The sequence below is a fragment of the Tetrao urogallus genome (genome assembly GCF_951394365.1).
Source record: "Tetrao urogallus genome assembly, chromosome: 2".
Taxonomy (NCBI): domain Eukaryota; kingdom Metazoa; phylum Chordata; class Aves; order Galliformes; family Phasianidae; genus Tetrao; species Tetrao urogallus.
The window spans coordinates 31,714,191-31,741,910 of record NC_136814.1 but is presented as its reverse complement, the minus strand read 5'-3'; the positions used below and the strand labels follow the sequence as shown (position 1 = coordinate 31,741,910).

At 35.7% G+C, this 27,720-nt stretch overlaps 1 protein-coding gene across 1 annotated transcript in view; it reads left to right on the top strand.

The window, feature by feature from the left end:
• Positions 1-27,720, top strand: part of CRIM1 (cysteine rich transmembrane BMP regulator 1) — a gene marked incomplete at its 3' end in the record, with an annotated part of 162,389 nt that overhangs the window by 128,059 nt on the left and 6,610 nt on the right. The window contains exons 8-13 of the mRNA XM_079532835.1: positions 3,825-3,953; positions 14,357-14,513; positions 16,149-16,270; positions 19,039-19,248; positions 24,482-24,697; positions 25,972-26,193. Coding sequence (XP_079388961.1) covers positions 3,825-3,953; positions 14,357-14,513; positions 16,149-16,270; positions 19,039-19,248; positions 24,482-24,697; positions 25,972-26,193 — 1,056 coding nt within the window. The remainder of the gene's footprint in view (positions 1-3,824; positions 3,954-14,356; positions 14,514-16,148; positions 16,271-19,038; positions 19,249-24,481; positions 24,698-25,971; positions 26,194-27,720) is intronic.

Here is a 27,720-nt window from a genome sequence, read left to right as displayed (position 1 = left end):
ATCTGTGTTTATGCTTTGTTTGATGCCTCAGATAGGTCTGAATCTCAAAAAGTGATTTATATCTGCCTCTAGCCGAGAGCAGCATCACTTCTGTCTCGTCCTGAGATGGAAGGGAAGAGTAGGCAGTGGTATTGTATAGCAGACTTAACTAGGCCGTGATTAAATGTTAGCAATTTGAGGAACAATTTTTTTATTTTTTTAATATTGCCTTTTTTCTTTACTACTATAAAACATAAAGTCAAGAATATTTTCTTTGTGATGTGACATGCATATACCAATTTCATACCCTGCTTGATTTACTGCTGTAGAATTCCTGTTGTTAGCTGAAAAATATTCATAGCAAAGTGAAAAGGCATAAAAAACGAATTCAACATTTTGATCAACCTCGTAGCAAGCAAAATAGTAATCCAGTGCACTGAAATTCAGCATAGAAAATTTTATGCTCCAAGAGAGTATATGGAAACAAGATACGCTAATAGCAAGCTGCATTTAACCTTACTCATAAACACTTTACACCAGCAATATCTGTGTTCTGTAAAAAAAAAAAAAAAAAAAAAACAACAACAACAAAAAAAACATTCTTTTCAAGTGGACTCTTATCAATCCTTTTCTCTTTATTTTTGCCTTTCCTCTTTCTTCATTGTAGTTTTACTGCTGTAAAATACATGGACAGAAGTAGCGTATGTTTTTCCCACCAATTGTCTGTTCATTTGTACACTGGATCTTTCTTCTGCATTTTCTACCAAGAGCAGCAGTGAAAGCCTAACGGGGATCATGTGGCCGTACATGCTTTTTCAAGCCTAACTACTGCTTGCCTATTCAAATAGCCAGCAGTCTGGCAGCAGGAAAGCTAGCATTATTTGTTGAGTCTTGTCTAGCGAAGTGAAAAGGGCTGATACTTTTTTTCTGGCTGCATTTTTGCACATGTGGGGGTAGGGAATGAAATTATTTCTTTTGTCCTTCACTCGCAGCTCATTGAGAAGCAGGCATGCATATAAAATTACTGTATCTCTCAGGACTTACCTTTAGGGACGGAAGGGAGGAAAAATAGATTTGTGAGCTTGCTTGGAAATTCTCAGGATGCTGAGTGCAGAAAGAAAAGTGAGAGGTAACATAACAAACCACAACAAATAAAGGATTCACAACAATCTTTAAAATAGTAACCCTTTAATTTTGTCCCTACTAAGAAATACTATATTACTCAGTGTATCAAGGTAGAGACATTTCAAAACTGATATGTCAGCATCCAAGACAGAAGAGCATCAAAACATGAAAGAGAGCTTTGAAAAGTTACCACATGGTTTGGATAGTGTGAGTGATTTATATGATTGGTGATGTTTTTAACTACCACTGATTATAAGTATTACTGTTTTGTCATTTGAAGTGCCAGATTTGGGCTATCTGGCTAGTAACCTGCATGTGGCTTCAAGGTAACTGCTGTGTTGTGGTCTCCTGCTTGTTGAGGATATTTTACTTAAAGAATACAGGAAGGTAGGAATGGAGGTTTTCAGGATAGGCACCAGATGCTAAAAATGAGTTCATTTGCAAAGATAGTTTATAATGATCTGTCCTAAACAAATGGGATGAATTAATGAAGTTTCTGGAGTATATCATATTACTGGTCTATATTGACATGGTCTTTATCCCTTAACTAATGATCTGTTGAAGTTGCAAACATTAGATATTAGGTATGAACATAACTTAGTCAGTTTATTGAATGAATTTGAAAAAAATACAAGGAGTTCATTGCAATTAAAAATGGTCTGGTTTGGGAATTCATTTGTTCTAAAATAAATTGCTCATTAAGATTACTTTTCCATACTGTGGTTACAAACTCTGAGCTATGAAATGAATACTTCACAGAAATTGATAGAATCTCTCATTTGACCTGCAAACTAATAATCTGTTAAACTCCTGGAAAAAATCTGGAGGAAAAAATAATAATAATAATTCAGCTTATAAGAGATTTGAAGATTCTACAGGCACAGAGATACCATTATCCAAATTTCCAGCTTTCATTTAAACAAAGCTGGTGTTTTATGTATGTATAATATATATAGACACTTTTTCTACAAAAATTGCACAGAACAGAACTTGAATAGTGTTTTAGAACTCACAGAAAAGTGAGGAATCTGAACCATGATCTCTGGGAGAGAAGACTAAAATCTTCTGTGCGTGTCATGCATTCTTTTTGCTCCTAACTCTGTACTTCGCTGACCTAATTTAAAAAGGATTAAAAATGTTCAACCACTGCATAAACTGTTGGGAAGGGAAGAGTAGGGCTGGAGGGAAGCTGTGAAAGCAGAAAATTGTACAAGACAATGAAAGCAGAAATGCACATTCTTGCTATGGGGTAATTTTCACTTGACTGGAAGGCATGGGTGCTGTAGTTACCTGGTGGGTGCAGAGCTAATAGGCAGAGAAGTAGGCAGCTATTTTGTTTGACAGTATATACTTCTATTATTTTAATAAATGTTGAGTATTTTTCCACTCTCAGTCTGAGAGTAAGGACAATTTGCCTCCAAGTATGGATGAAAAATTTGCCATTCAAAGGATTTGGTTTGGAGAGGAGGTATGATAAGATATGGCCATCTTCAGTCTGTGAAAATGTTCATGCTACATGAAACGCTGTTTTCTTGTAATGATGATTTGTGTAGCATTTCTCCATATTTTCACAATTGACCAATTCATCCATTTGAATTTATTTAAAATCTAAATTCTTTAAAATTTTTGTTTCTCAAGATTTGGAAAAATCGGAGCTCAGTCAAACACTGAAATGAAAGCTCACGGTTGTTTACTTAAAAATCACGCCATTTGTGTTTCATGTCTTTCATGTCATGTATTGTGTTAATAATATCCATAAGTAAATTCCTTGCTACTTAAGTGCTGAGTTCCATAAAAAAAAAAAAGGTAGAGAAAATTTTTATTATCATACAACAAAAAGTCATTTTCAAAATAAGATTTTTCATTCCTTTCTTTATTCTATTTTTTTGATGGGAGTATTGAGGTTGCTTGCTATTTTCTTATGTCTTGGGGGTTTACTTTATTCTAGTAACTTTGTGTACTGCAGTGCATGAATATGTCTTGCTACTGCATATACTAAAACAAATTTCATAATCTAACATATTTAAACAGTGTCCGAAAGCAAGTATTACATTGTAAATAATTGTCTAATGACTGACAATAATATCTTCAAATTCAAAAAGCACAGCTTCATATTGCAAATTATACTGTAAAAAGTGATACTTTCGATGAATAGTCCTGTTGTGTGGCTTCAAGAGATCTTTCACACTCTGTACCTTTCATTCCCATTTGGCATTCAAAGTCTCTTCTGATTTAAATTTGTGTAGAAGTGATCTTATTCATGCAAAGAAAGATTTGATCTATTGAGCTGCATGCTTTGATTTACAGCTTGGTAGTATCAATCAACTAAGCACTGGAGAAACTTTTGTCTTTTTAATTCCTAAGAATCTGCACAGTTTGGATAGAATACTTTTGTTAAAAGAATGAGTAGAATAAGTTTTTTGAATTCAATGTTAAACTTAATGCAGGAATGCTGATTTCTCAGTGAACAAAAATGTAGTATCATTTTTTTCCTGTTTTACTAGTTCAAGATTTTTATGTAACTTCAAACTGTGTATAATAAGTATATACCACTCCAAAACAAAGTCTATTTCTTGAAGTAAGTACCATGAATGCTGGTGAATCAGAAACAAAATTTGTTAAAAATGATTTTCTTTGCTGTTGCATTGTCTGCCTGTTGTGAACTATTTAAGATATCAAATTGATCTCAAATGTGTTTGTTTTTTTTTTCTTGCATTTAGAACCAACTTACATAACAATAGGTCCACCCACGTGTGAGCTTTTGGTGAACTGCACTTTGACTGAGAAAGACTGTATCTATAGTTTCAAACTGGATCAAAATGGTTGCCGCATTTGTCAGTGCAAAACCAGTGAGTATGCAAAAATATGGTGCCATATACCTCTATATCCTGCTGTTGGTGAAGATGTTAGTATGCTGTTTTTTCTATTTGTGATGTTAATTGGCTGCTGTGTTACTGCACATATGCTTTCTAATTGTTCATCTTTAAAGGATAGGTTGATAATTTCTGACATTGCTTAAAATGTGTATGAAGAAAAAATTAAATGTATGAATTCAGGTAAAAATGAACAGCTAGGTAAAAAAGAGAAAAAAGATTATGATTTGTCATTTAACATTAATGTCAGTGTACCTTTTTGTCAGGTTTGTACACTTTAAAAACTCCTGTTTGCTAAACATTCTATTTTTAGCATAGTTTACTGCTTTTGAGGATCAAAAATTTTTGAAAATGATACTTCTAGGGAATATATGTTTATATACAAACATAGCCACATGTAATTTTATTTATGTAACATATATGAATACATTTTATGTAAGATTTATACAGGCTTTTATTTGTGATCTATTCTACCCCTAGAAAAAGCATTGAACCTTGTGAAAACTTTGCATTTATCAGCGATAATAGTATCTTCAAAGAACAGCTGGAGAAGTGTGCTTTCTCCATATATTTCCTAAAGAATTCAACCTTTATGCATGAATTATAAAGCAAGGTCAGGTTTGTTCCTGGAATTATCAAACAAGAACCTGGAGGGCAATTCAGGTGGAGGACAATATCTCTTGCGCCTGCCAGCTCAGCTAGGAGTGGTTTAAAGTCCTTTTATAATTTTATTGTAGCTCTGCATCTTTCTTGTTTAGGGATTGGCTTGATGTTTTGCTTAAGGAGGAAAAAAAAAAAAAAAAAAAAGGTTTATTTCTGGTGCCTTTATCTTTTTTTCTTGGAAAATGTGCATTTTTTGTTTCCATGTTGCTATAGGACAGGAAACCTCAAATAAGTTTATGTCATTATCATAATACAGAAATAATATTTTCAAGTACAGGTTGTGTTCCTGGCAGGGGTGACCTTCTTGAAGTTTCCACAGGAACTTGACAGAGGACCACATCTATTTTCTACTTTTTAAAATTTGGATAGGAGTTTACCCTATTTATGAAACATGCAGAGCTGTTTATATCATTTCTTTCAGATTTGTGTAAGTTGTGTCCTAGTTGATTAAGTGTGTTACCTACTAGTTCATGTTGTTTGAACTATGCAAAACTGAAGGTGTGCTGCACAACCTACATCCTCTAGGGAAGAGTAAAGAATTCCATCTTAGGATCGTATGACTCAATGATCAATTTGGGATAAAGCAACTAGAAGAGTTTGTACAACAGAGAAATGGTGCCTTGAAATGAAGTCATAAGCTGATGTGTCAGAAGTATCAGTGGATAAAAGAAAAAGCACCGTCTGCAAGGGTGGATAAGGCACATACTTTATTGCCATCACATACATGCCTTGCCTACAAAATTAGAAAGTTCTGCTTTTACCATTGTTGTTTGATTTTTTCTTTTTTATTGGTGAAGTATTAACTGGCGTGAGGAGGAGCATTTTCTGTAAGGAGTTTGACAAAGAAGATGGACATACTCATCAAGTTTCCACATGTATGCCTGTGTGTGCAGTCCTGCCCTCCAGTTTATTGCGCAGGAGGCCCATCACTCCAGAGTATTATGTCTTTTGTTAGGCTATCAGATCATACATGTATGCTTACTGCATCCCAGGACGTCCCTGTGCTTTCTTGGAGTGTTTCTGATTAAGTACTGTTTAAGAACCTATTCAAGGAGATTTTTCTCTTTCTCTCAGATTTGCTTGCAATTATTTTCATTTTGCAGTAGCAAACTGTCAGAAGCAAACTTAATAGTATCATTTGTCTGTCATCCTTTCTCTTAGTTGAATAACTTGCATTGTAGACTGCTTAAAAATCTCCCAAGTTGTTCAGAAAGGAGAAATCTTTATTTACTAAAGAAGGGAAGAAAAATTACAGCTTGGTAGTCTTCATCAATGGTGGCATATCAGTCAAAATGACAGGGATAGAATTTTTCTGTCAAATAATGTTTCTCGCTTGCCAGACTGGACAAATGACTGCATGAGGACCAAGAAGAAAACAATCTGAGGCCACATATGATGAAAACATACTGTTGTAGTTCTCTGTACTTTCAAGTCTAAACTAATTCAGTTGCATCTTGGCTCTCTAAAAATGTAAGAATGTGTATTATCTTGGGTTCACACAGACACATGTGGATTTACATTTAAATTAATTAGAGAGTATCAGTATCCTTACACTCTACTCACTTCTTTTTTGCTATCTGAGCTGCTCAGCTGAGTCACATTTACCTGAGTACAGAAGATGCACGTACCTCTTATTACTGTTTCAAGTCATCTTATCCAAGTTCTGCTAATGTCCTTCCAATGGCATTTCCGTTTTTGCTAACTTCTCTTTAGCTACCTTCCCTGAGATGTATATACTTCTATTCATTTCACTCAGAATAAAAGCAAAATTACAAAGAAAAGGAAGAAAGTGCAGCAAATCTGTAAATGGTTCCTCACTGTTATCTTTATTTATATTTCTGTAGCTAAAAAAGCTATACGTCAGGTTTATTTGACATGATAATGTACATGTGGTATCATGAAGCTTGTGTGGTGCTTTATTGTAATTTGGATTCAAGTTTATCCAGCTCGTTTTGAATCGACTACAGAATGAGAGAAGAAAGGAAGAAAACAAATGGTAGTTTCTCGAAAACAATGGTTTTAGTAGAAAGATACTTTATTCTTCTTCCTTGTTTTCGCAGTGAATGCAAAAACATGCTTCAGAAACATGTAGTGAAAACATCCTCGGTGTAAAGTAAAATTAAAAAAAGCAGGGGAGTTGGCAGTTTTAAGAAAAAACTAGCACTGAACATAGAATTATCCTAGTGGTTGGTTACCCTGCCTGTGGCAGGGGGGCTGGAACTAGTTGATCTTTAAGGTCCCTTCCAATGCAAACCATTCTATTGTGAATGAGAGTTCTCAATGTGAGTTGAGCACAGATTAATAAAACAGAAAGTTACAGTGAGTAGCAATGGAGCCACAAATGATCAGGAAAAAGGAATGATAACACTGAGCAAGAATGTACAGAAGTCAAAGCATTACATGAAGATGAGAAGAAGAAAAAAGTATAGCCCAGTTTATAGGAAGAACTGCTGCAGAACTCCATCAGTTAAACTGAGACAGTCTTACTACAATAGAAAAAAAATGAAATACATAAGAACAAGAAACAACTAGGAAAAAAAAAGTGAGCAAGCAAAAAATTATTACTTGTAGAGTGCAGCAGTTGCAGTTGTGTTTGGAGTGTCTAGGCTAGTGAGTGCTTTCATAGGGAGAAGTGAAGTGGATTAAAATCTTTGGAAGGAAGAGTACATAAGAGGAATGAAATAAAACCAGTGATTAGATATTTATGAGGCAGGACTCCTGGTGCTCCAAAGAGGACTAACCATCACGTTGAATAATGCCTGCTGATTGCAGTAAATTAAGATTTAAAGTCTGAAAGTTGCTGCTGAACAGTAAATCATTTTTTACTGAGAGCCTGCAGTGAGAGCCAGTAGCTTATCTGGTCTTATCTGTTCCCCGTATTAAATTCATGAAAAGGAAAAAGACATTAAAATCTTTCCTGTAACTTCTGTGATAGACTGCAGTCTTTTATCCTAAATGAGTTGAATGTGAAGTACTATTCAGTGTATAACTGAGAACGTTTTGGCTATACATTTCAGATCTTATTAAAATTAGAACATTTCTGTAAACTTAAAACCTGCTTGCTTCATGCAGAAAGCTTAGCTCTGCAGTTACAGAAGGCCATTGTCAAACAATTTCCTTAATTCCAAAAGTGATCTTGGAGAGATGCAGTTGTAGGAGGCTATAGAGAAAAGGTATTTTTCTTGCACACTGTAGCATGTTGTCATCTCCATCCTGTTGTGGTCTGTTTTGTTTGTCAAAGCAAATCATGAAATCAGGATTCAAAGAGTAGAATTCTGTGTATGTTGCATGTTTGAATAGTTCTATAGACATAAAATATACCCTCTCTTCCAAATACATTCTATACAAATACAGAAATACTTTTGATTTTTTTTATACCTTTTCCTTAAATGAGTAGAACATATCCCTATAATGGAGTTTAAGAGTTTGGTACTGTCAGATATCTGCAGCATGGACTTCAGTACTGTGGTAAGTCACACCATCTCCCTTCATAGCTGGTGAAGACGAGTGGAACTCCAGTGTGAAGTTTGGATTTAGCAGTGTGAGAGTTGGATTAGCTGTGGGGTATTCTAAGGCAGCTGTGGAAGACTGAAGCACAGGATTGGAGGGTCAGAGAAAAGTAATGTAGGTTTATCTATTGTCATCTATGAGCAGCAGTGTTGAAGCTCTGAAAAAAAAAATATGGCCTAATGATGAGGGAAAAAAAATGAGAGAATATATCTCAAATAATCTTTTCTGTGTTCATCATTCAGCTGTTACAGTTTTGGATGAGTTTTCCTAATCTTCTAGTCTTCCTAGTGAAAATTTGATTTGATCCCTTTAATCTATTTGTGTAAAATAATAATTATAATAATAATTATTAACTATGCATTCTAAGCACTTTTGAGCTCTATCAGTGTTAATGTGATCCATTTAAGTAAACATATTTTATGTGTTTTTGGATATTGAACATGAGATGGGAAAAGTAGTCATGGTATTCACATTTTAGACAATTTATAATTCTTGGAAACAGAAAGGTAAATAGGAATGATGTAACATTTTCCATTCTACGATTGTTATCATGATTTAACAATAAGTTCCATGGAACAAAAAGGAAAAGATGAAAACAGTCTATTAGCTTTTTTTTAGCACAAGGAGAGAGCATCTTGAGTTTTTGAATAATAAGGTAGATCTGGCAGATAATGTGTATTTGATTATCTTCCTGCAGTGGTATGAAAAGAAATGCCTAGTATCTATTAGACTTCTGTTAGTGAAATGCAGCCATGAGAAACTGGAGATGAAGCGTATTTCTTTTTTGAAAACATATGTGTTCTTTGTAAAATTGAAATATTAACTGTAACTGCACGTGTGGAATACAGAGGAAGTACTCCCTGAAGAGGACACAATTATGATGAACAACTCATGCTAAATAAATATTATCTGTCTTCTTACTAGAACAAAAGTGGGGATCTCTGAGGAATACAGTGTATTAGTTTTAGTGGTGCTTACAATAAGTCTAATTCAATAAAAGCAGCTAGGAAATTTGCTTGACTCGTTAAAAAAAAAAAAAGAAAAAAAGCTTCTTGAAGGGTTTTGGAATCTCAATCATTTTCCAGTGAGTCCACCTTTGAGAGATATCACTTTCATGAAATCATATGTTGTATGTGAATCCTAGAGTTGTTTAGAGCAGGTATCCATGTGGGTAATTTGCCTCAATGGACTCGTGGGATTATTTTTTGTAGCATCACAGTGCCCAGTCCCTTCATTTTTATCAAGCTATTATGAATCATGAGTTAATTCTAAAGAAAGGAGGGAGGGTTAGTGTGGATCTGTGGAGGCAATATATTCAGAGAATTCCAGTTACTGATAAGTAACCTAGTTTTCTCCTTCATAAATTTGCCTCCCCAGATCCCCACCCCTGAAGATTACCCAGCAGTAGCAATCCACACCGAGAGGACGGCTGAGGAGTGCTTAATTATAAAGGTACTGTGAAACAGTTCTCCTGGTATGATCTAGCCTCAGCGTCAAGAAAATAATGATGGTGAAGGTATGTAGCTAGCTTTGTCTAGCAATGCTACCAATCTATATTTTTTTTCAAGTGGACACTGGCTTAAGCAAAGTTGAAATACTGACATAATTCTTCTCAAATAGCTACTAATATTGTCCAAAAGTTTTGTTTTTTTTTTTTTTTCACTGTAAACTACAGGATTAAAAACTAAAAGTATTTCAACGGGTTATGCATCTCTGGAATGCCTTTTCAAAAATTTTAGCCTAAAAAGGCTTTCAGTCTTCAGAATAAAATTACCAGTGTCCATACATAAAATAATAAATCAGGGAAAAACGTATCTTACAGCTTAGATCTTTTTTTATATGTCATATATATGTTAGAAGAAAAAAATGGAGGTCAATTTTTATGTAAAAGCTATCTAGAATTACAGTCAAGCTATTAAATTTCAAATGGGAGAACAGTTTTAGACCCAAACGTACAATTTACAGAACTGACGTTTGTCCACTTCACAGTTTGATTTTTGAGAAGTATTTCACTACATTCTAAATTTTCTCTTGCTCATGCAAACTGGGGATGTGAATACTCCAAAATCAGGAATAAATTGTACATCCGATGGTTGGAACTTAGGCCTAAGACCTGTGATTTATTTTAAGATATACTGCCTCAAAGGTCTCATAGCTGAGAAAGAGAGATTACATTGTATCTGAAATATCTGGGTTTTGAGTGAACCCTTACAAACATTGATAACATTATATATTCTGGAGCTATGATGTTGTCATCTTGTTTGCAGAGTGGTATCTGTATGTCACATCAGCATATCAACTTCTCTTACACTCTGATTTTTGTGCATATTTTTCTTTCCTTCAGCAGCGAGTGATTAGGTCTTAGACAACCCTTTAAAATGAATTTCTTCTAGTACTAAGAATGAGGTATTTAGAGGAAAAGAATTACTGAGACCAAATCTTTTGCATGCAGAGCACTGTGCAGTCTCATCATATCTTAGAAGTAATCCCTTGTCTTTAAGACAAGATTTTCTTCTTCTGACAGTCATGTCCCATCCCACATATCGCAATCAGATTCTGCTTAAGCAGCATCACACCCTTCTGAAACTCTAATACTTATTTTATTAGTCCATGTGTATAAAACTCCCATGTGTTTGGGAGTGGGGGAAGGAAGTGGGGAGAAAGAAACTGCTCTATTAAGAGGAGTTTTTTGGCAACAGTGACCAGACTTAGAAATTCTGATCCTGCTATTTGTATCTTAATAATTCACTGATGTTTTTGGAAGCCTGGTTCACCTTCAACTATTCTTTCCTATTTTTTTCTAGTGGTATCTTATTAAATTGATCCAAATGAATCTAGTAATGTAGAATTCCTATATGCAAGGCAGCACATAATGTGATGAATTATTGCAGCTACAAACCAGTTGTTGTTAGAAATGCTGTGTTTAGAATAGAAAAGTCTCTAAGCAATAGCTTTTGCCAATATAGTGAGACTTAGTGAAGACTGGCTAGAAGCATGGAATCGTTGGTAACTGACTTTGCTGCTACCTTTACAATCATTGTACGCAGACAATAAAATAGTGTGGTCTTGTTCCGTGGGGTGGATTCACTGCTATAAGTATTCAGGGCAAGTTTGTTCTCAAGGCAGTATTTATTCCCTGTAAGAGGCTATTTTGAGAAAGTCTTTGGTGTAGGGCAGTCTTTCTTTGATTACTGTGCTAGCTTTTTCTGTGTTTGATTCAATTGAAATTTTTCTAGAATTTAGTTTCATATTTTGTTTTATATTTCATCTAAAGCCTATGTTCACATTAAAATGTTTGTGTTAAAAGTACAGTTATATTAGCCTGAGACATTCAGGAGCATATCTGTCTCTTTCTAAAGTCACATCACTTTATTATCCTTCTGAAATCAACTAATTTCATGTGTGTGAACTCAGTTTATGCATTTTATACATTTTCAGTATTGCATTTCATTCTAGTGTCGTTACTTTATCACCCTAAGCCCTCCTATTACCTTATGTAAAAGGATTGTTTTCTGTATTGACATTACTTCATTGGCATTTCACAGTTAATAAGAAAAATCACTGAATGTGTTTCTACTTCTCACACAGAACTCTGCTCTCCAATCACATATTTCTCAAGCAGCATAGTGAAAGATGCCTTCTCTTTTATTGGTTTCCTACTCATTGTATCATTTCTGTTTAGTTTTGTACCCCCCTGTTGAATCTTTAATTGAGTTCTGAACGATTAGTTATAACATTGTCAAGGAAAAAACAAATATTCTGTAATCATGAAGCTTGCCTATCCTGTTAGAGTTGCAGTGACATGTAAGCACGTAATGCAGATTTCCAGACTTCTGAAAGGTAGTTTTCCTTCAATGTTAGCTTTTTAAAGTGTTTTCTATCCTCAGAGTGCTTCTTTGGAATACACCCTTTAAGCTCTTAGCTTCACTGAGGGCTGAATCTCTTCCCTGTGAATATGTTGCATGATTTGGGATTCAGGTTCTAGGTGAAGTTTATTTATGCAAAAGTGGATAAAGCCCCCCAAAACAAATTACCTCCTGATATTTTCAGTAAATAAATCTCAGATAATAGCAGCTGACTTTCATAAGTAGATCGCAGTTGTCTTTACTCTTTAGTACTTTTTACTCGTATTGCAGAGCCTTAGGAGGAAATCTGGTTTTACTTGTCTTTCATATTGAACTTGTGATAATTTTACTAACAATGAATTTAAAGTTACAGTTATGGCTATGTGTCAGGGTGAAAACTGTATTCATTAAATTTTATTTTCATGTGAATCTCTAGCCCTGGCAATTTTTCTGATTTTTTTTTCCTTTTTTTTTTTTTTCATGGAGCTAAACTCTGTTCCTGTAAAATTGGCAAGTTCACTCTCACTTTTCTGAAAAAATGCCCTGTTTAAAACTGTGAAATAGGGTTTTCAGGAGGCCTGTGCATGTGTACCAGATGGTACTTCAGTTTGCGGCTGCCTGTAATTTTCCATGTCTTTTAAAATGTTTCAGTAAAAAGAAATGTGCATAGCTAGTTGTGAAGTTAGAAAGCAGGCCAGAATCAACGATTTCCACAACACTGAATTTCTTTATAGAGAATATTTCTCAAAACCTATTGAGAATCTAAGTCCACAGCTTGTAATATTGTAATGTGAGAAATTTAAATATGAGAGCACATTAATTTTAGTAACAACCAGCTTCTCAGTAGTCATTATTTTTAGCATGTTATTAGAAGGATTGCCTGTAGAGTTCTATACAGAGTATTCTGATGTCCTCGTCTAGCACAGACATTACATTAGTAAGTTCAGGTGTGAGCAGTAGTCTCTATTGAATTCAGCAAACTTTACCTGTGTTGAAACAGACAGAATTTTGATTATATTTTACATATGGCATGATGAAGATGAGGATACTCTTCAGCATCTGTTCTTGAGAGGCAATGTTTGTCAGTCAGTCATCCATTCTTGACTTCAAAAAGTCAAAATTCAGAATTCTTTTGAGGATAACTCAGTATATAAATGAATAAGCAAGGAGAAGATTGCCTTCAGACTAGACTGTCTAGTTAGTATGCCAACTGACTGTTTGAATTTTAAGTAATTTCATGGCGTGAACTACTTAGGATAAGACACTGTCATCCTGTTTGCATACCACTGTCCTAGATACTTTGACCCTTTAAATAAAGTATATCAATTTTGCATGTAAGAGTGTATTTTGCACTTCAGTGTCACTAAACAAATCATAACAATCAAAGCAGAACAGAAGATTGAAAGCGAAAACCTATTTACCCATGAGATCCTGAAGAAGTCACTATTGCACTATTCATATTTAAATCAGGGTGCCACGCTTTGAAAGCTGTCCTAAACACAAATCTGGACACAAATGACTTAAAGAAACATGCCAACTAAAAAATATTCCTGTTGTTTCTATGCCTTTAGATTTATTTTTTTTTCTGTTTTTGCATTTGTACCTTATTGTTCCTTGACCTGTGTTCTGTGAGCCTGCTGATTACGCACAGCCACCCAAACACTTCATCTCTGTGACAAAGTACACTTCAGGAAATGAATGGTACTCATTAATCCATGTGTGTTTCCAGGATTATTCTCGGGTCAGTTCAGAGTATCAGCAGGAAATGTCATAATTTATACCACATCAGAGCTCAAAACAGAGTTTAATTTCTTGTATAAGGCCACTAATTTCTTTTAATTAATTTAATTCTAATTAATTTCTTTTATACACCAACAATCCAACATCATCCTTCCTTGCCACAAAAATAAAACATAATAACAGACTTCAGAAGGAAGGTCTTTTAGTCTAACATCTCAAAGTTTTAATCACCTCTTCCAGTATTACAGTTATATTTTTGAGAAGCACGTTTTAATCAGCAAACAGGTGACAGCAAGCACTCTAAGTGAGGAATAAAGGCTTTTAAATTTCAGCCTTTCAATTCTGTTTGAAATATGTAGGCTAGAAATAAAAGTTACTCTATATTGAAGAGAAACCTATTAAATGAACATGGTGTGTCACAACTTTAAGTTATTTTAAATGCTTTATTAAAGGCTGACAATCATGGATGTTGGTTGGATGTGCATAACTTCACAAAATCAAATTAGTACAGGGTATTATATCTACTTCTCAAATTCTTAACTGGAATTGAAGACATCCCATTGGATCCATTTGTCTAGTATAAACTTTTGCTTTGCAATCATCTATGTGTGTTCTTCACAGGAGAAGAGCTGTGTATGGGCCTCATATCAGGCTGCTCCCTGGACTGTTCATTTGGGTTCCAGACTGATGCTCATAACTGTGAGATCTGTCAGTGCCGTCCACGGCCCAAGAAATGCAAACCTGTTGTATGTGACAAGTACTGTCCCTTCGGATACTTGTAAGTATTCTTATTCTATACTTACATGTTTATGCCTCTTTGGTATGCCCATATGTATTGAAAATATGCAAAATCTGGGAATATATACATGTGTTCACTTCGAGAAAATTGGGGAAAGTATGAGAAAGAAGAAATGACATTACTTAATGTAAGATGAAAGTATTCTTCAGATCTATTTGGATGTTAGCACTGAACTCGTGTAAATGGATATATGTATACCCATATGTCCTTTGTTATTTGAGATACAGAATCAGGCTTACCCCTTTGTAAGTTTTAGAACCTTATTACAGGAAATAGTGGTCATAAGAGTGATGGGGCTAATAATGACTGACTCCTTCAATTCCTTTGACTGAACATATATCTGGTGAGCTGCAGTGGTCATTGGCATGAATCCAGAAAAAAGCTCAAATTGAAAAACAGTGTTTTAGTGGGGTGACTCAAAAGTTCAAGCATTGGCAATCTAAAGCATAAAAAAATACAATAAATAAAAGAAGATGTTGAAAGGAGGCAGATACTGATGTTAGTGTAGTTGCCATGGATATTAGGTAATCATTTGCCTAGTGAGAAGACATTTGCAACTGCAGGCTTCATTTGAGATCATGAACAAGCGTTATGCCCTTCAGGACTGCTCTGTGGGCTGGCACCAAACTACCTGGTTCATCTTCAAATAGAAGGTCTTATAAAACAGTAACATTAAATCTCTCACAGAATTATACTTTTTAGTAGTTGAGAGTAGTCATTTTTATCCTGACTGACTTAGAATATTGACCTACAGAAGAAAATTAAAAATTTCAGTGTTCTTTCTGTACTTCAGTAAGTTGAAACGCACACCTTTTTCTCTTTTTTCTAACTAAAGTATGCATAAAACATTTATATTAGTAAATTTGTGTGAATTATCAAACAAAGGGATGTTAGAAATTATAGCAAATAATAATAAGCATGGTATGGTAGCATGGAGTAATATAAAGGTACCTTAAAAGCAAACTGATGTGAACCCACGTTAGGAGCCCTATCTTTGGAATGGTCTTTCAGTTGAATTTTTGCACGTAAACTGAATTTGAAACATTCTAAAGCTAATTTGAAAATCATCTATTTAAATTCTACCTTTAGATGAAGGGTGTAGTTCAATTATATAAAAGGTTTGGTGGTTTTTTTTAAATGTTTGATATTGTTACATGTTTTTTATTTTTTAAAAAAAAGGAAATAAGCACCCTAATTTTGTCATAGTCTACAAAATATTAGTAATGGCACTGATGTTAATGAATTGAATAATGTTAATGATAACCATAAATAAAACAATTTGTAGCATGAAGGGTTAAAATTGTAGTAAGAAAAATTTTAAGATCATTTTATTGCAAATCTCACTTCAGCACTATAATTATTTAGTCTTTTAGTAATATAGTACATTTGTGAGTCAAAAGCATTTAGATCTGTATTATCTGCTATGGCTTGAAACTTCCAAACACCTGTTGCCATTCACATGAGAACATCAACATGCATACTGAAAATAACTGAATGTTAGAGACAATTTTCTTTATTTGATCAGTCAATTTAGAGGTTGCTTTTGCTTCAACCATGGCATTTTGACATTTAAAGTATCCTGCTGACCTTTAACAAATTATTTTGGTAATCTAGGAAGAACAAGCATGGCTGTGAAATCTGTCGATGTAAGAAATGCCCGGAAATGCCTTGTGGTAAAATCTGCCCAATGGGCTTCCAGCAGAACAGCCACGGTTGTGTTATCTGCAAATGCAGAGGTAGGTGTTGCCATTTATCACTGCGACATGTTTTCAAAGCATTTGGAAGCCAGATCAAAGGGATGTTACACGGAACCTGTAAGAATTGAAATGCTGTACCATAAATCTGTGTAAAATTCTAATAGGCTAATGTCAGAAATTCTTAAATATAAAATTTTCACAATAATACATACTTCCATGAGATTTCAGAGCCTGTGGGTATTTGCTGAGATACTTCACAGATTTGTCCATACTTAAGATTCATTATTACCTTGGATGTTTTTCACTGCTGGTGTTTTCAAATATTGATCTCACACTCCAGTGTCTAAAAAAAAAAAAGATTTCTCACACTGCCCCCTGGAATGTATTCTGTTTTATTAGTAAAAATAAAATATTGTGAGATTAAACACTGGATCATCATGAACTATCCCTTAAATTATGTAATCATTAGCAACTCATCCACAAATAGCTAGGGCAACCATCAGTATGTTCTAGGGAAGCCAGCAGTCATTAAAACTTTGATCCAAAATTCCTAAGTAGGGTGAGAGAGTTGGTAAGTAACTTGCTTGTGAATTAGCTCCACTTTCTAATCTGCCTCTTCTGGAATTAACTTATGCTGGAGTAAATACAAGTAGAACCGTAGAAATACAGAGATCAGATAGTCCTCCAAAAAAAGACGAGTCCATTTCTCTATCCTCACATAATGCCAAGTGTATCTGGATAATCCTCAACAGATTTTTGTCTATGATTTCACTTCTTAAGAACCTCCAATCTCAAAAAAAAAAAAAAAAAAAAAAAAAAAAAAAAAAAAAAAAAAAATTCTACTCTCTAACTTATATTTTCATGTGGTTACCAATATGAGACACTACAAGATGAGTTTTCTTGTATTTCCATCATCCTTTCTAGGAATTTAACCATCTACTTATTTTCTTAAGCTCAACAGACTCAATTTCAGAACAATTTCTCACCTTTCCCTTTAGAACCCTGGCAATATTTAAGGGTTTGCAATTAGAGACTCCTAAATCTATTATTTTCAAAGTCAACAAAACCCACGTCTTGTGATTCCTATTCACAGTTCTGAAACTGGATACTGCACTTTTGCAGCAGCAAAAAAAATGCCCACTGGTACAGATTGTAGAGCTGCATTTGAATGTCCGATGCTCCCATACGGTACCTTAGGCTGAACTTGCCTTTTCTGCAGTGGTGTAACATTCTTGACTTGTATTTTCCTTGTTAGCTATATAATTCTCAGTTTATTTTCAGCCATACCTCTGGATACTGAGTTATTCTCATTTTGTATTTGGGAACCTGATTTCTTCTCTAAGTATTTCCTTTTGTGCAACATTTGTCTAAAAACTGAAAAATGAAAACAATCTCAAACTCTTGTGCTAATCTTGAATATCTGCTTACATGCTTGCTTTGCTTTTCCAAATTTAGGAGTAGACATAAGAATGTCTTAGTGAAAAAAAATGCCTGAATACATCAGATATTTTAAAACATTTATCAATAACGATTTATCAGTAATGATTTTAATGTAGGACAGAATTTAAAAAGGAATCTATATATCATCTGGTATTAAGATTTGAATGTGTAATAACTGTGCAACCTTTTCATATTGTTTCTCTTCAATGCATTGCTTTTAGAAGTATTGTACCCATTTCCCTTTTTTTTTTCTACGTGTCACAAAACAGCATGGTAGTGCAATATCTGTGTACTGAGTTCTTATTCAAATGATGTGCAGCAAACCCACTTCATAGCATCTGCTTGTCATTCCTAGGCCACCACTGGTAGATCCACCACAGCTGGAGTGCTATTAGTTTTGTGATGGGTTTGTGATATTTTTTTTAATTAACTAGAAACACATTTTAACAATTCTTCTCATTCTGCACTATTTTTTTAAATGAATAATTGACAAGCATATTAATACAGCAGCTTTACATATTTAAGTGTTGATGTATCACTGAAAGCAAGTCAGTTCACTGGCAAACTGACCCAAAATCCTCCATCATGATGATGTTGGTGAGGGATTGTTAGGATCTAAATTCACTACTGATTAACAGAGAATTTATTGAGGCCGAGTCCTTCTGCACTTAAATACCCCTTAAGATCCAAAGGAGTCTTTATCCTCCCTAGGCCAAAAGCCTCCCTGTTCTGGCTGAGAGCAAGTAACACAGCAGTCCAAACAATTGTATTTTCATCTCAATAAAACCCAGGAATGAGGGATAAAAATGTCAGAGCAGCCATCTTCCAAACATCATTTATAATAACTAACACAAGTAATTTATTGTGGGTAGTGGCTTATGAAATATTTCCAGTATCTGGTATGGCCCTATTAGAACGTGCTTGGAATTTTTTTAATTAATGGTACATATGGAGCCATCCTTAGCTCTTGTAAATACCTTTATATTCTACCAGATATTTGGTACTCATGTTACAGATAATATCTAAAACTATTCTGTTTAATTTTAAATATGCCTCATGTTTTCTATCATTTCCTTACATTGTTTAGCCAGTACTGCATTACTGCAAGATTAAAGACAGTGTAAGCACAAAGAAATAATTGATCGTATTTTTCAAGGAAATAAATTCTACTATGTCTTACTATGGCCTCCAGTATACCAATAATTACTTCGTATGTCTCAAGTTTACTTTATTTCTAAATATAAATGATACATTTATTAATAACTTGATCTCTTACATACTTTAAAAATAAATGCAAGCCAGGCATACAGTATTTATGTTTTTCTAAGCAACACATGCTTATTACATTTTCTTTTGACTTCTTGCAGAGGCAACTGCTTCTCTTATGCCTCCAGTTAAAACAGGCTCTTGCCTGTCAGTGGATGGGCGCCGACATGAAAACGAAGAGAGTTGGCACGATGGATGCAGGGAATGTTACTGTCACAACGGACGGGAAATGTGTGCCTTGATCACCTGTCCTGTTCCTAATTGTGGCAACCCCACCATACATCCAGGGCAGTGTTGCCCATCATGTCCAGGTAACATGCTGTCTTGTATGTTCTTTGTGGTTGAGCTTGTTTTCACATATGTGTGGTCTTTCCTAATGCATGAAAACTCATTCTGTAGTAAGTATAAATGAAGCTTTCTATGTCCAAATAGAACATCGTGACTGGCTTTCATTGAGATCTAACATCTGAAAAGTGGTTATTTGAGTATATGAAACATGTGCATGTTGTAGGTCCTAATATGTTAATTTTTGATACACTGAAATCCTTAAACAGTTTAGTTTCCAGTTTATATTAGCAATAATAGCAAATATAATAAGATGTTATAAGCATTATCTTTTCTATTTTAAAGTGTAATTTTATTAAAATTCACCTCTCTGTCAGCTCCTTGGAGGAGTAGGCTTTTAAAGAGATGTCTTTGGCAATTGAACATGATGATTCTGTTCTGAAGGAATGTTCCACTACCACCAGTGGAACCAGTAGAAAATAATTCTAATTCTCTCAGGGAGAAGACCAGTACAATAAATGCTGCATTCCAATATAATTGTAATAAGAAGTGATAAAATGGAAAACATTTATGAAAGAACTTTACAATTTTAGAATGTGGACAGATGATGAGTAATTCCCTCCACCTTCAGATTGATTCCTGCAGTATTTTATATGCTGAATAGTTTGATTTGTAATAGCGTTATATTGTCTATGACTTGATCATAAGTCATGTTACAAGTAGGAACAAGGCGCATGATGATAATAAGAATAATGAAATAGTAAGAAAGCACTTGCATGATTCAAGCAATTATGAATGGTTTCAAATCCCTTGAAAAGAACAGAAAATCGTAGGAACAAAATATGTAGCCAAATCCTCTTTCTGAAAGCGACTGAAAAGAGTGTATCCTTTCTAGGACGTCATAAGATCATAGAATCATATTATCTTTTTAATTGGAAGGGACCCTTATAGGCCATCTAACCCAACTCCCCTGCAATGAATAAGGACACCTACAGCTAAATCAGGTGTTCAGAGCCCTGTCCGGCCTGACCTTGAAAGTCTGCATGTGTGGGGCATCCACCACCTCTCTGGGCAACCTGTGTCAGTGCCTCACCACCCCTACTGTAAAAAATGTCTTCCTCATATGCAATCTAAATCACCTCTTATTTAGTTTGAAACCATTTCCCCTTGTCCTGCTATAAACAGTCTGTCTCCTTCTCTCTTGTACCCCCCTTCAGATACTGAAAGGCATCTCTCAGATCTCCCCTGGAGCCTTCTCCTCCAGGCTGAGCAGCCCTAGACAGTAGATCTCTTCAGACTGCTTCAGCAAATATCTCCAATCCATTTTGCACCCAGTTGTAATTAGAAAAACACAGTCCTCAAAAGGATATGGGATTGCAAAAGGTTGATCTGCCTTTCACCCTCTCTCAGCATATACCACTTGCTCCCACTATTGAGACTGGACACAGTGTCTGTGGTTCCTGTGCCATGGTGTTGCTTTTGGCACAGTTGTTTTACAGAGCCAGAGCTATTCCTAATACTAAGTAATTTAGCAGTGCTTACTGAGGCTGAGCAATTTCCCTTTAGCATCTTATTAATGATAACCATTAATGAAATTGTTAGCTGACTTGGAAACATGAAGAAAGTTACTCCCATTATTTATGCACACTTGAGGATCCATCCTTTACTTGCTTCCTTCTCTCCCATTATTAAGCATCTGGCTGGTTTTATCAGTTTGTATGTAAGATTTTTGCCACACAAGAGTGCAGTGTTATCCCGGCAGAGTCCAGATATGGTCCTAGAGATATGGTATCTACCTAGATTTCTCTGCCTAACATTCTTGGGTCTTTACAGGGTACTTGTCATCTAGCTTCTGTGCAAGCAAAGCCATACTTGGTGCAAACGCATACAGTGCTAGGGCAACCAGAGATTAGTTTCTTTCAGTTTGTTACCTGTGAGTAATATAGCCAAATTTTCTTCTGAGGGGTTCTCTTTCTCCAAGGTTTTTTGTTTGTTTGCTATGCACTTCTGATTTTAGTTTGCAGTATATTGATTCCACTCTGATGCTATTAAATGAATATCATGGCTTTCTACAGATAGGAATGCAGTTGCGTTTGTGAGGTTGTGAGCATGACAGTCAAATGTATCTAACATAAATAATTAGCAGTCCTGATGTGGTTTTAAATCACACTTTTAGCCTACTTCCTTTAGGGAAGTGGCAGCTCTTAGAAATCTCTTTTCAGACTGAAAAAGTTGTTTATGCTCAATTTCACATCTGGTTTTCAACAGAACAAGAAATACTTTGCTAAAACACTCATCAAAACCATGTTTCTATATATTATGAGATTCAAGTGGATTGTACCAGTTCTTAAGGAGAGCTCCAGGTTTCCTGCAAGATTTAGAAAGCCATTAACTTTTAGTGTTTTGCAGAACCATGCTTCTCAGAAAGACTACGTGCTTGCCTTGCTAGTTACTCCATCAGGAATCTAGTAATTGCACATTTGCAGCAACTCAATTGCAATAATATATCAATACCAATACTGGTAAGGGAGCTGTAAGCAGTGCCGTACATACAGCAGTACTCTCTGGTTAGGCATTTATGATTATGAGCAGTATATAAGCTGTGACTTTGCAAAGAACTTAATGCAAAGCTTGCCTGACTGGATGTTTTTTGCATAAAATGTAATAGATTGTTCCAGCTGAAATAAGTCAGACAGTGACAGGGCAGCAGACTAGCTGTCACTTCAAGTGTGGTAAAATGCTACTGAATCCTATTTGCTGTTTAGAAATGTATGCAATGGGAAAAAGGTAACATAAACTAAACACTGATAGATTAGTTAATTCCCTTAAGGAAAAAATATTAAAGTGCTTTCTGAACAGGGAAAGATCAGCCTGAGTCTATTTTCTTGAGCTCTACCTGTCATTCTGCAGAAGAGAAAGCAAGTGATGGAACTGGGCATCTTCTATGAGGATGCCACAGAGCAAAGGGCACAGACTTAATTCATCAGACAAATCAGCGTTATTAAGAATGTGGTGAGAAGCACATGCAGTGTGTTAGCCTTGGGCTATCCAAATGACAAAAGTAGGAGAGAGGGACCTACAGAAAATGGTTTAGGGATACTGAATCATTACCTGGGTCACTTTTTAATCCCTTCTCTTCACAGCACAGGAATTCTGAGGGAGCTCGTTCTTAATGTCCAACATCAGTTGGGTTGAATTGAGGCCAAAGAGCAATATACACTGACAACTCTGCAGCTTCACATTGCAACAGGTTGAACTCATGGCTCATGGAACTGAATAAAGCATGCTACGTGGGGAGCTTGATTCCTGTATGCAGAACATGGAGCAAGCTTGCTGGCTCCACAGCAACCAGCATGCCAACCTGTCATCTATGTAAATTTATTAGAAAATATCACAAAGTTGTTGTTTTGTAATTCATCCATTATGTACAGTGGGAACTTTTTTAACCAGGCTGTGCAATTGTAGTCCATGGCAGAATTTCACCGATAGTAATTGCTTAAACACTGTCTAAATGCAAGGCAGGTCTCTTTTTTATTTTTAAAACACCCATTGGTGAAGGGTACTCCCCCATTATTTGAATGTCCTCGTGGTTGGAAGACTTGAAGGAGATCAGATCCATTCTCTAACTGCCTGGATTTCTAATCCAGGCTGAATGAGTCTTTGGCTAGGGCTGTAGGATTAATGTAACTAATTGTGTGAAAAAGAGCTAAGATTAATTTGGTGAGATAGTCACTGAAAATTAAAGTGTACTCACTGGAATCATCTTGGGTACTGTTTTTACTTCAGTCATTAATGCAGATTATTTTTTTTAACTTTTAAGTTTTCTTTATGAAACAATCTTTCAGTGACATATTTCCATTGTTAAGTGCTTTTAATTTTTTAGGAGCTACAGATGGAGATTATCAGATTTTGGTTTTAGTCTGGCATTGAATGTTAGAGGCACAAGTCACATCAGAATTTTATCATAGGCAGTTGAATCTTCTCAAATCCCAGACTGCGAACATGCTTATCCATCCTTTCAGGAATTGCATTTATGTTAATATTTAGCAATTAAAAAATTGTGCAATTTGAATACATTTTCAGAAAATGACAGTTGTCTCTTGGAATTTCTATGTTGTAGATTGGTTTGCTTTCTTTCTGAAATTCCAAGAATACTTGGTTATCTCTGATGTATATTAACCAGCTGTCTCACTCCAATTTATAGGAGGGAGAGGAGGTTCTTTTATTATCTATATACCTGGCGTGAGATTAAGAAACAACAGTTCAAATGTTAGTTTGACCAGTTTATTACAAATCTTAATCAGGGAAATGGGGAAGGGGAGGACGGACACTATTATGAATTAGGGTAATGGGGAAGGGAAGGAGGGTAATAGAAAAGATAGAAAAGAAGAAGCAAGGAGTCTTTATAGGAAGCAAGAGGGAGATAGTCACCACCAAGGATCCAGCGAAGTTCGTAGTTCCGTCTTTGATCTTCAGTAGTGGTGGGTCATCGGGCAGAGTTGTTCTATTGACGATGACAACAACGACCGTGGCGATGATGGCCCCTTTTCAATGCTTTCAAAGTGGTCGAGTCAGCTCTCCTTTGAGTGACAGCTCAAACCCAAGGTGGTTGAGTCAGCTCTCCTTGGAGTGGCAGCTTCTGGCTCTGGGACCTCAGCAGGAAATTCCTTTGTTCTTATCTTCCTGGCCTTGCCAGCAGATAAGAGGAAGCAGGGAGGCACCAACTTGTATCTTGCCTTCACAAGATACAATGGCATCATTCCCCAGCCTCCCATACCAAGCTGGAGTGCTTTAGTCACAGGCCAGATCTTCCACCAGTGAACACTCCTGAGCACTCTCTTCCGCTCTTCTACAGAGCAAGCAGCTCTGGAAGAAGGGGCTTTCAAATGTTCCCAAAGAGATATCGATTGTCACACGGTTAGCATCCATCACTTGCCTCCTCAACAAATCATTCAGAGTCCTATCACAAGAAAAACCTCAGGAAGCAAGCTTTGAGCCAAAAAACAAGAAGGATTCTCACACCAGCATTTATTCAAATTGGTTCCCAAAGTGTTCCATTTTCACCTTTTTTACATTTTCTGTGAGATACAAGTGAGTGACACAAAGTTAAAAAAGAGTTTCTTTAAGAGTGAATTTATAGCTGGTTTTGTTAATCCTAATTTTTTTTATAATAGCAGCAAGAAATAAAAGGTTGAGTATATGTTTTAATCATTGGAATCACAGTTGATTTTTCTTATCTTCTAACTCTGTTTTTTCCAGATGAAATAATTGTGCAGAAGCCAGAGCTCACTAGTCCATCAATCTGTCATGCTCCTGGTGGGGAATACTTTGTAGAAGGAGAAACATGGAACATTGATTCTTGCACACAGTGTACATGCCACAGTGGACGAGTCCTGTGTGAGACTGAAGTCTGTCCTCCTCTTCTTTGTCAAAACCCCACTCGCACACAGGACTCCTGCTGTCCTCAGTGCCCAGGTATATATTGACAGCTAGTTTTTATCAGTCTTTTCTTGATTTTAGAATTTATGTTATGAATACTAGTTGTTTCAGTGTGTGCACAATTGGCTGTTGCTTTCCCTTTTTCCTTTAGCGTTTTGGAGTTTAAGCCTGCAGTCCTCCCATTTCAATTGCAAAATTTGACTGTGTGCAATAGTTATCTCATCTGCTGGTGGAAGTTTGGACACCTTCTCTGAGGGAAAGTTAATACTGTAAGGGTTGGATATTTGGGACTTGGTCACAAAAGAAAATTTGCTGGTTTTATCCTCACTTGATATGATTTGAGAGTGACTTGAAGGCAGCTTGCTAATATCAGACCGTTACAGCCCAGCAGTAGACTGCCTCACAGTGTCAAGAAGGTAACAGGATTTGCTTTACTAAACAAACTAGGTTTTGCCATTTGTTACACAGAGTGTTTGTTGGTTTGGGAGTTGTTATTTTTCCTGGCGGGGTTTTTTTAAGCTAAAATGTTAGCCTGTTCTCCCAACAACCATTTTTCCAATTATTAACCATGAACATTTTTTTTGTTTATCTTCAAAATACACATAAATAAATGTTTGGAGAAGTTCATCCTTCTTCACTGGCTTTGTGAGAAGCTTAGTCTCCTATTTTGCATAGTTAGATTGAGAACCTGATCTGAGTCCCCTTATGAATCTTTTTATCTTCTTTTTTATGTGCTCTCTGTACCTGCACTCATAGTTTGGGATCTATAATGTCTGTTAAGATACAGCTTCATTGCAGAAATATCTCCCCTGTGTGAGTGCCTGAGAATCAAAGCTGACACATCAGCATCAAGATGAAGCCTGATCAAGCTCCATCTGCTTCTCCACAGCTTATAATTATCTCCTATAAGACTGGCGAAGATGATAGCAGCATAATAGCTTTTGACTTTTCATCACAGAAGGCCTGGAACTGATTCTAGGATTCAGCTTTTAGGCTTAAAATTCAATATATCTGATTTAAGATGAATTCCTGTATGCCACTCCATTTAGAACATTCAGAGTCCCTTTCTGAGAGGCTGCTTCTGACAATGATCATTTCATGATTTCACTATCTTTTTGTTTGTTTGTTGGTTGGTTTTTCTTGAGTAAACTCAGTAAAGGTTTACATCAACTTTATTCTAGAGCATATAATGAGATTTATGAACTGCAGGTACTGAACTGGCAAGCATGACAAGAATGAGCCCTATGTAGAAGAAATATCAAAGAAGTTAGCTACTGTAAGTTAACTAACTTAATTTTTTATATTTACAGACGAGCCTCTTCAGCCTTCTTTGTCAAGCAATGTGAGCATGCCCAGTTACTGCAAAAATGATGAAGGAGATATTTTTCTGACAGCTGAATCCTGGAAGCCTAATGTCTGCACCAGCTGCATCTGCATGGATGGTGTAATTAGATGTTATTCTGAGTCTTGCCCACCAGTATCCTGTGAGAGACCTGTTTTGAGAAAGGGACAGTGTTGTCCTTACTGCATTGGTGAGCAAATAAAAATAGTCCATAACTTGCTACCCCTTCCTTGGGATTGAGAAAGTTTTATTTCCAAATTGAAATATGTTTTCCTGTTTTGGGGAAAAGCTATTTGTGCCTTCTGTTGAACTGAAGATTAAAATCTGCATAGGGAGCTTTGAGGATCATTATCTGTAGTTTCAAGGTACAAGTGCAGGTATATGACAATATAATTTTCATACAGACTTGAGGATTTAGTGGAAGATCTGACTGATAACATATATGTTGTATCAAGATATGCAGTACCGCAGATAAAAGATTACAACTGCAGATGATAAAGAGAACCATGTGAAATTTCAAATGGAGAATAAAACCTTTGTGTTTTTCACTTTTCTGCTTATTTCTTGAGAACTGTGAAAAACATCTTGGTAGAGGTTCTTCCTTCCTATTTTCATGTAATAGCTGATGAAGTGTTTAGTAGTAACAAGTAGTTATAACAAGACTTCTTCATTGTTTGAAATTTCAAAAATGATGCTGGATTTTAGCACTATCTTTTATTCTACTCCTTTCTGGATCCAGATCTTGTTCATTTCTAACAAGTCAGCACAGATTTGAATTCAAAATCTTGCAGGCCTTGGATGCTTTGTTGTTTTCTGAATTCTCAAATTCACCTTGTGTTCAATATTTTTCTTTCTTGTGCAAAGAGATATTAATTAGGAAAAATAACCATCTACATTAGAGAGGATAAAGGGATGTCCATTTGATGAGTGAAGATTACTCTTATGCACAAAACAGCATTGACTTTGTGTGTTTACCAGATGTAGTGAAGTTAGAGGAAATATGAGAAAAGACAAGTAGAGCTGCACACTGTCTTTTGAACTGCATTTTTCCATGTGGGTTTCTCACTGTACTTCTCCTTTGTTTCCACTCTTCTTGAGTGCTTGTTGGTGTGGTAGCCTTCATCTTCATGCTGGGTTTATAGTCTTATAGATATGGACATCAAGCAGGAGGTATGCACAGGATCTTCCTTTAAAGATTCAAAGGTGCAAGACTGCTACTCTGAGTTTATCTTTGTTCACTTTTCTAAAAAAAAAACACCATATGTATTAAATTTTGTTGTGTTCTACATAAACTCATGAAACCTAAGTAAGTTAAAGGACTTCTCCAGCCATCCAGCCAACAGGGCTGCAGACTTGAAGAAGCTGTCCTGAGTGGGGCAAGGTAACATTTATGGGAGTAGGTCAGCCCAGGGTGAACAGGGAGTGCTCAGCTTTAGTCCTGGATTAAGAGTAAGAAATAGAGAACTACTCCAGCTGTGCTTCTCGCTCTGTCCCTTGCCATCCTAACCTAAACAGGTCTTCATTGCCTCTTCATGAACACTTTTAACACAAAAATAATCATTTTTAAATGGAAATTGTATGTTTTTTGCAGCTTTTGACCACTTTTTCCTCCCACTCTTACTTTCCTACATCCCATATTCATATAGAAATCTTCTACTTGAAATTACATCCATGGACACATGGATGCCCAATTCAAGGACCTCTGGAACTTTTAAGC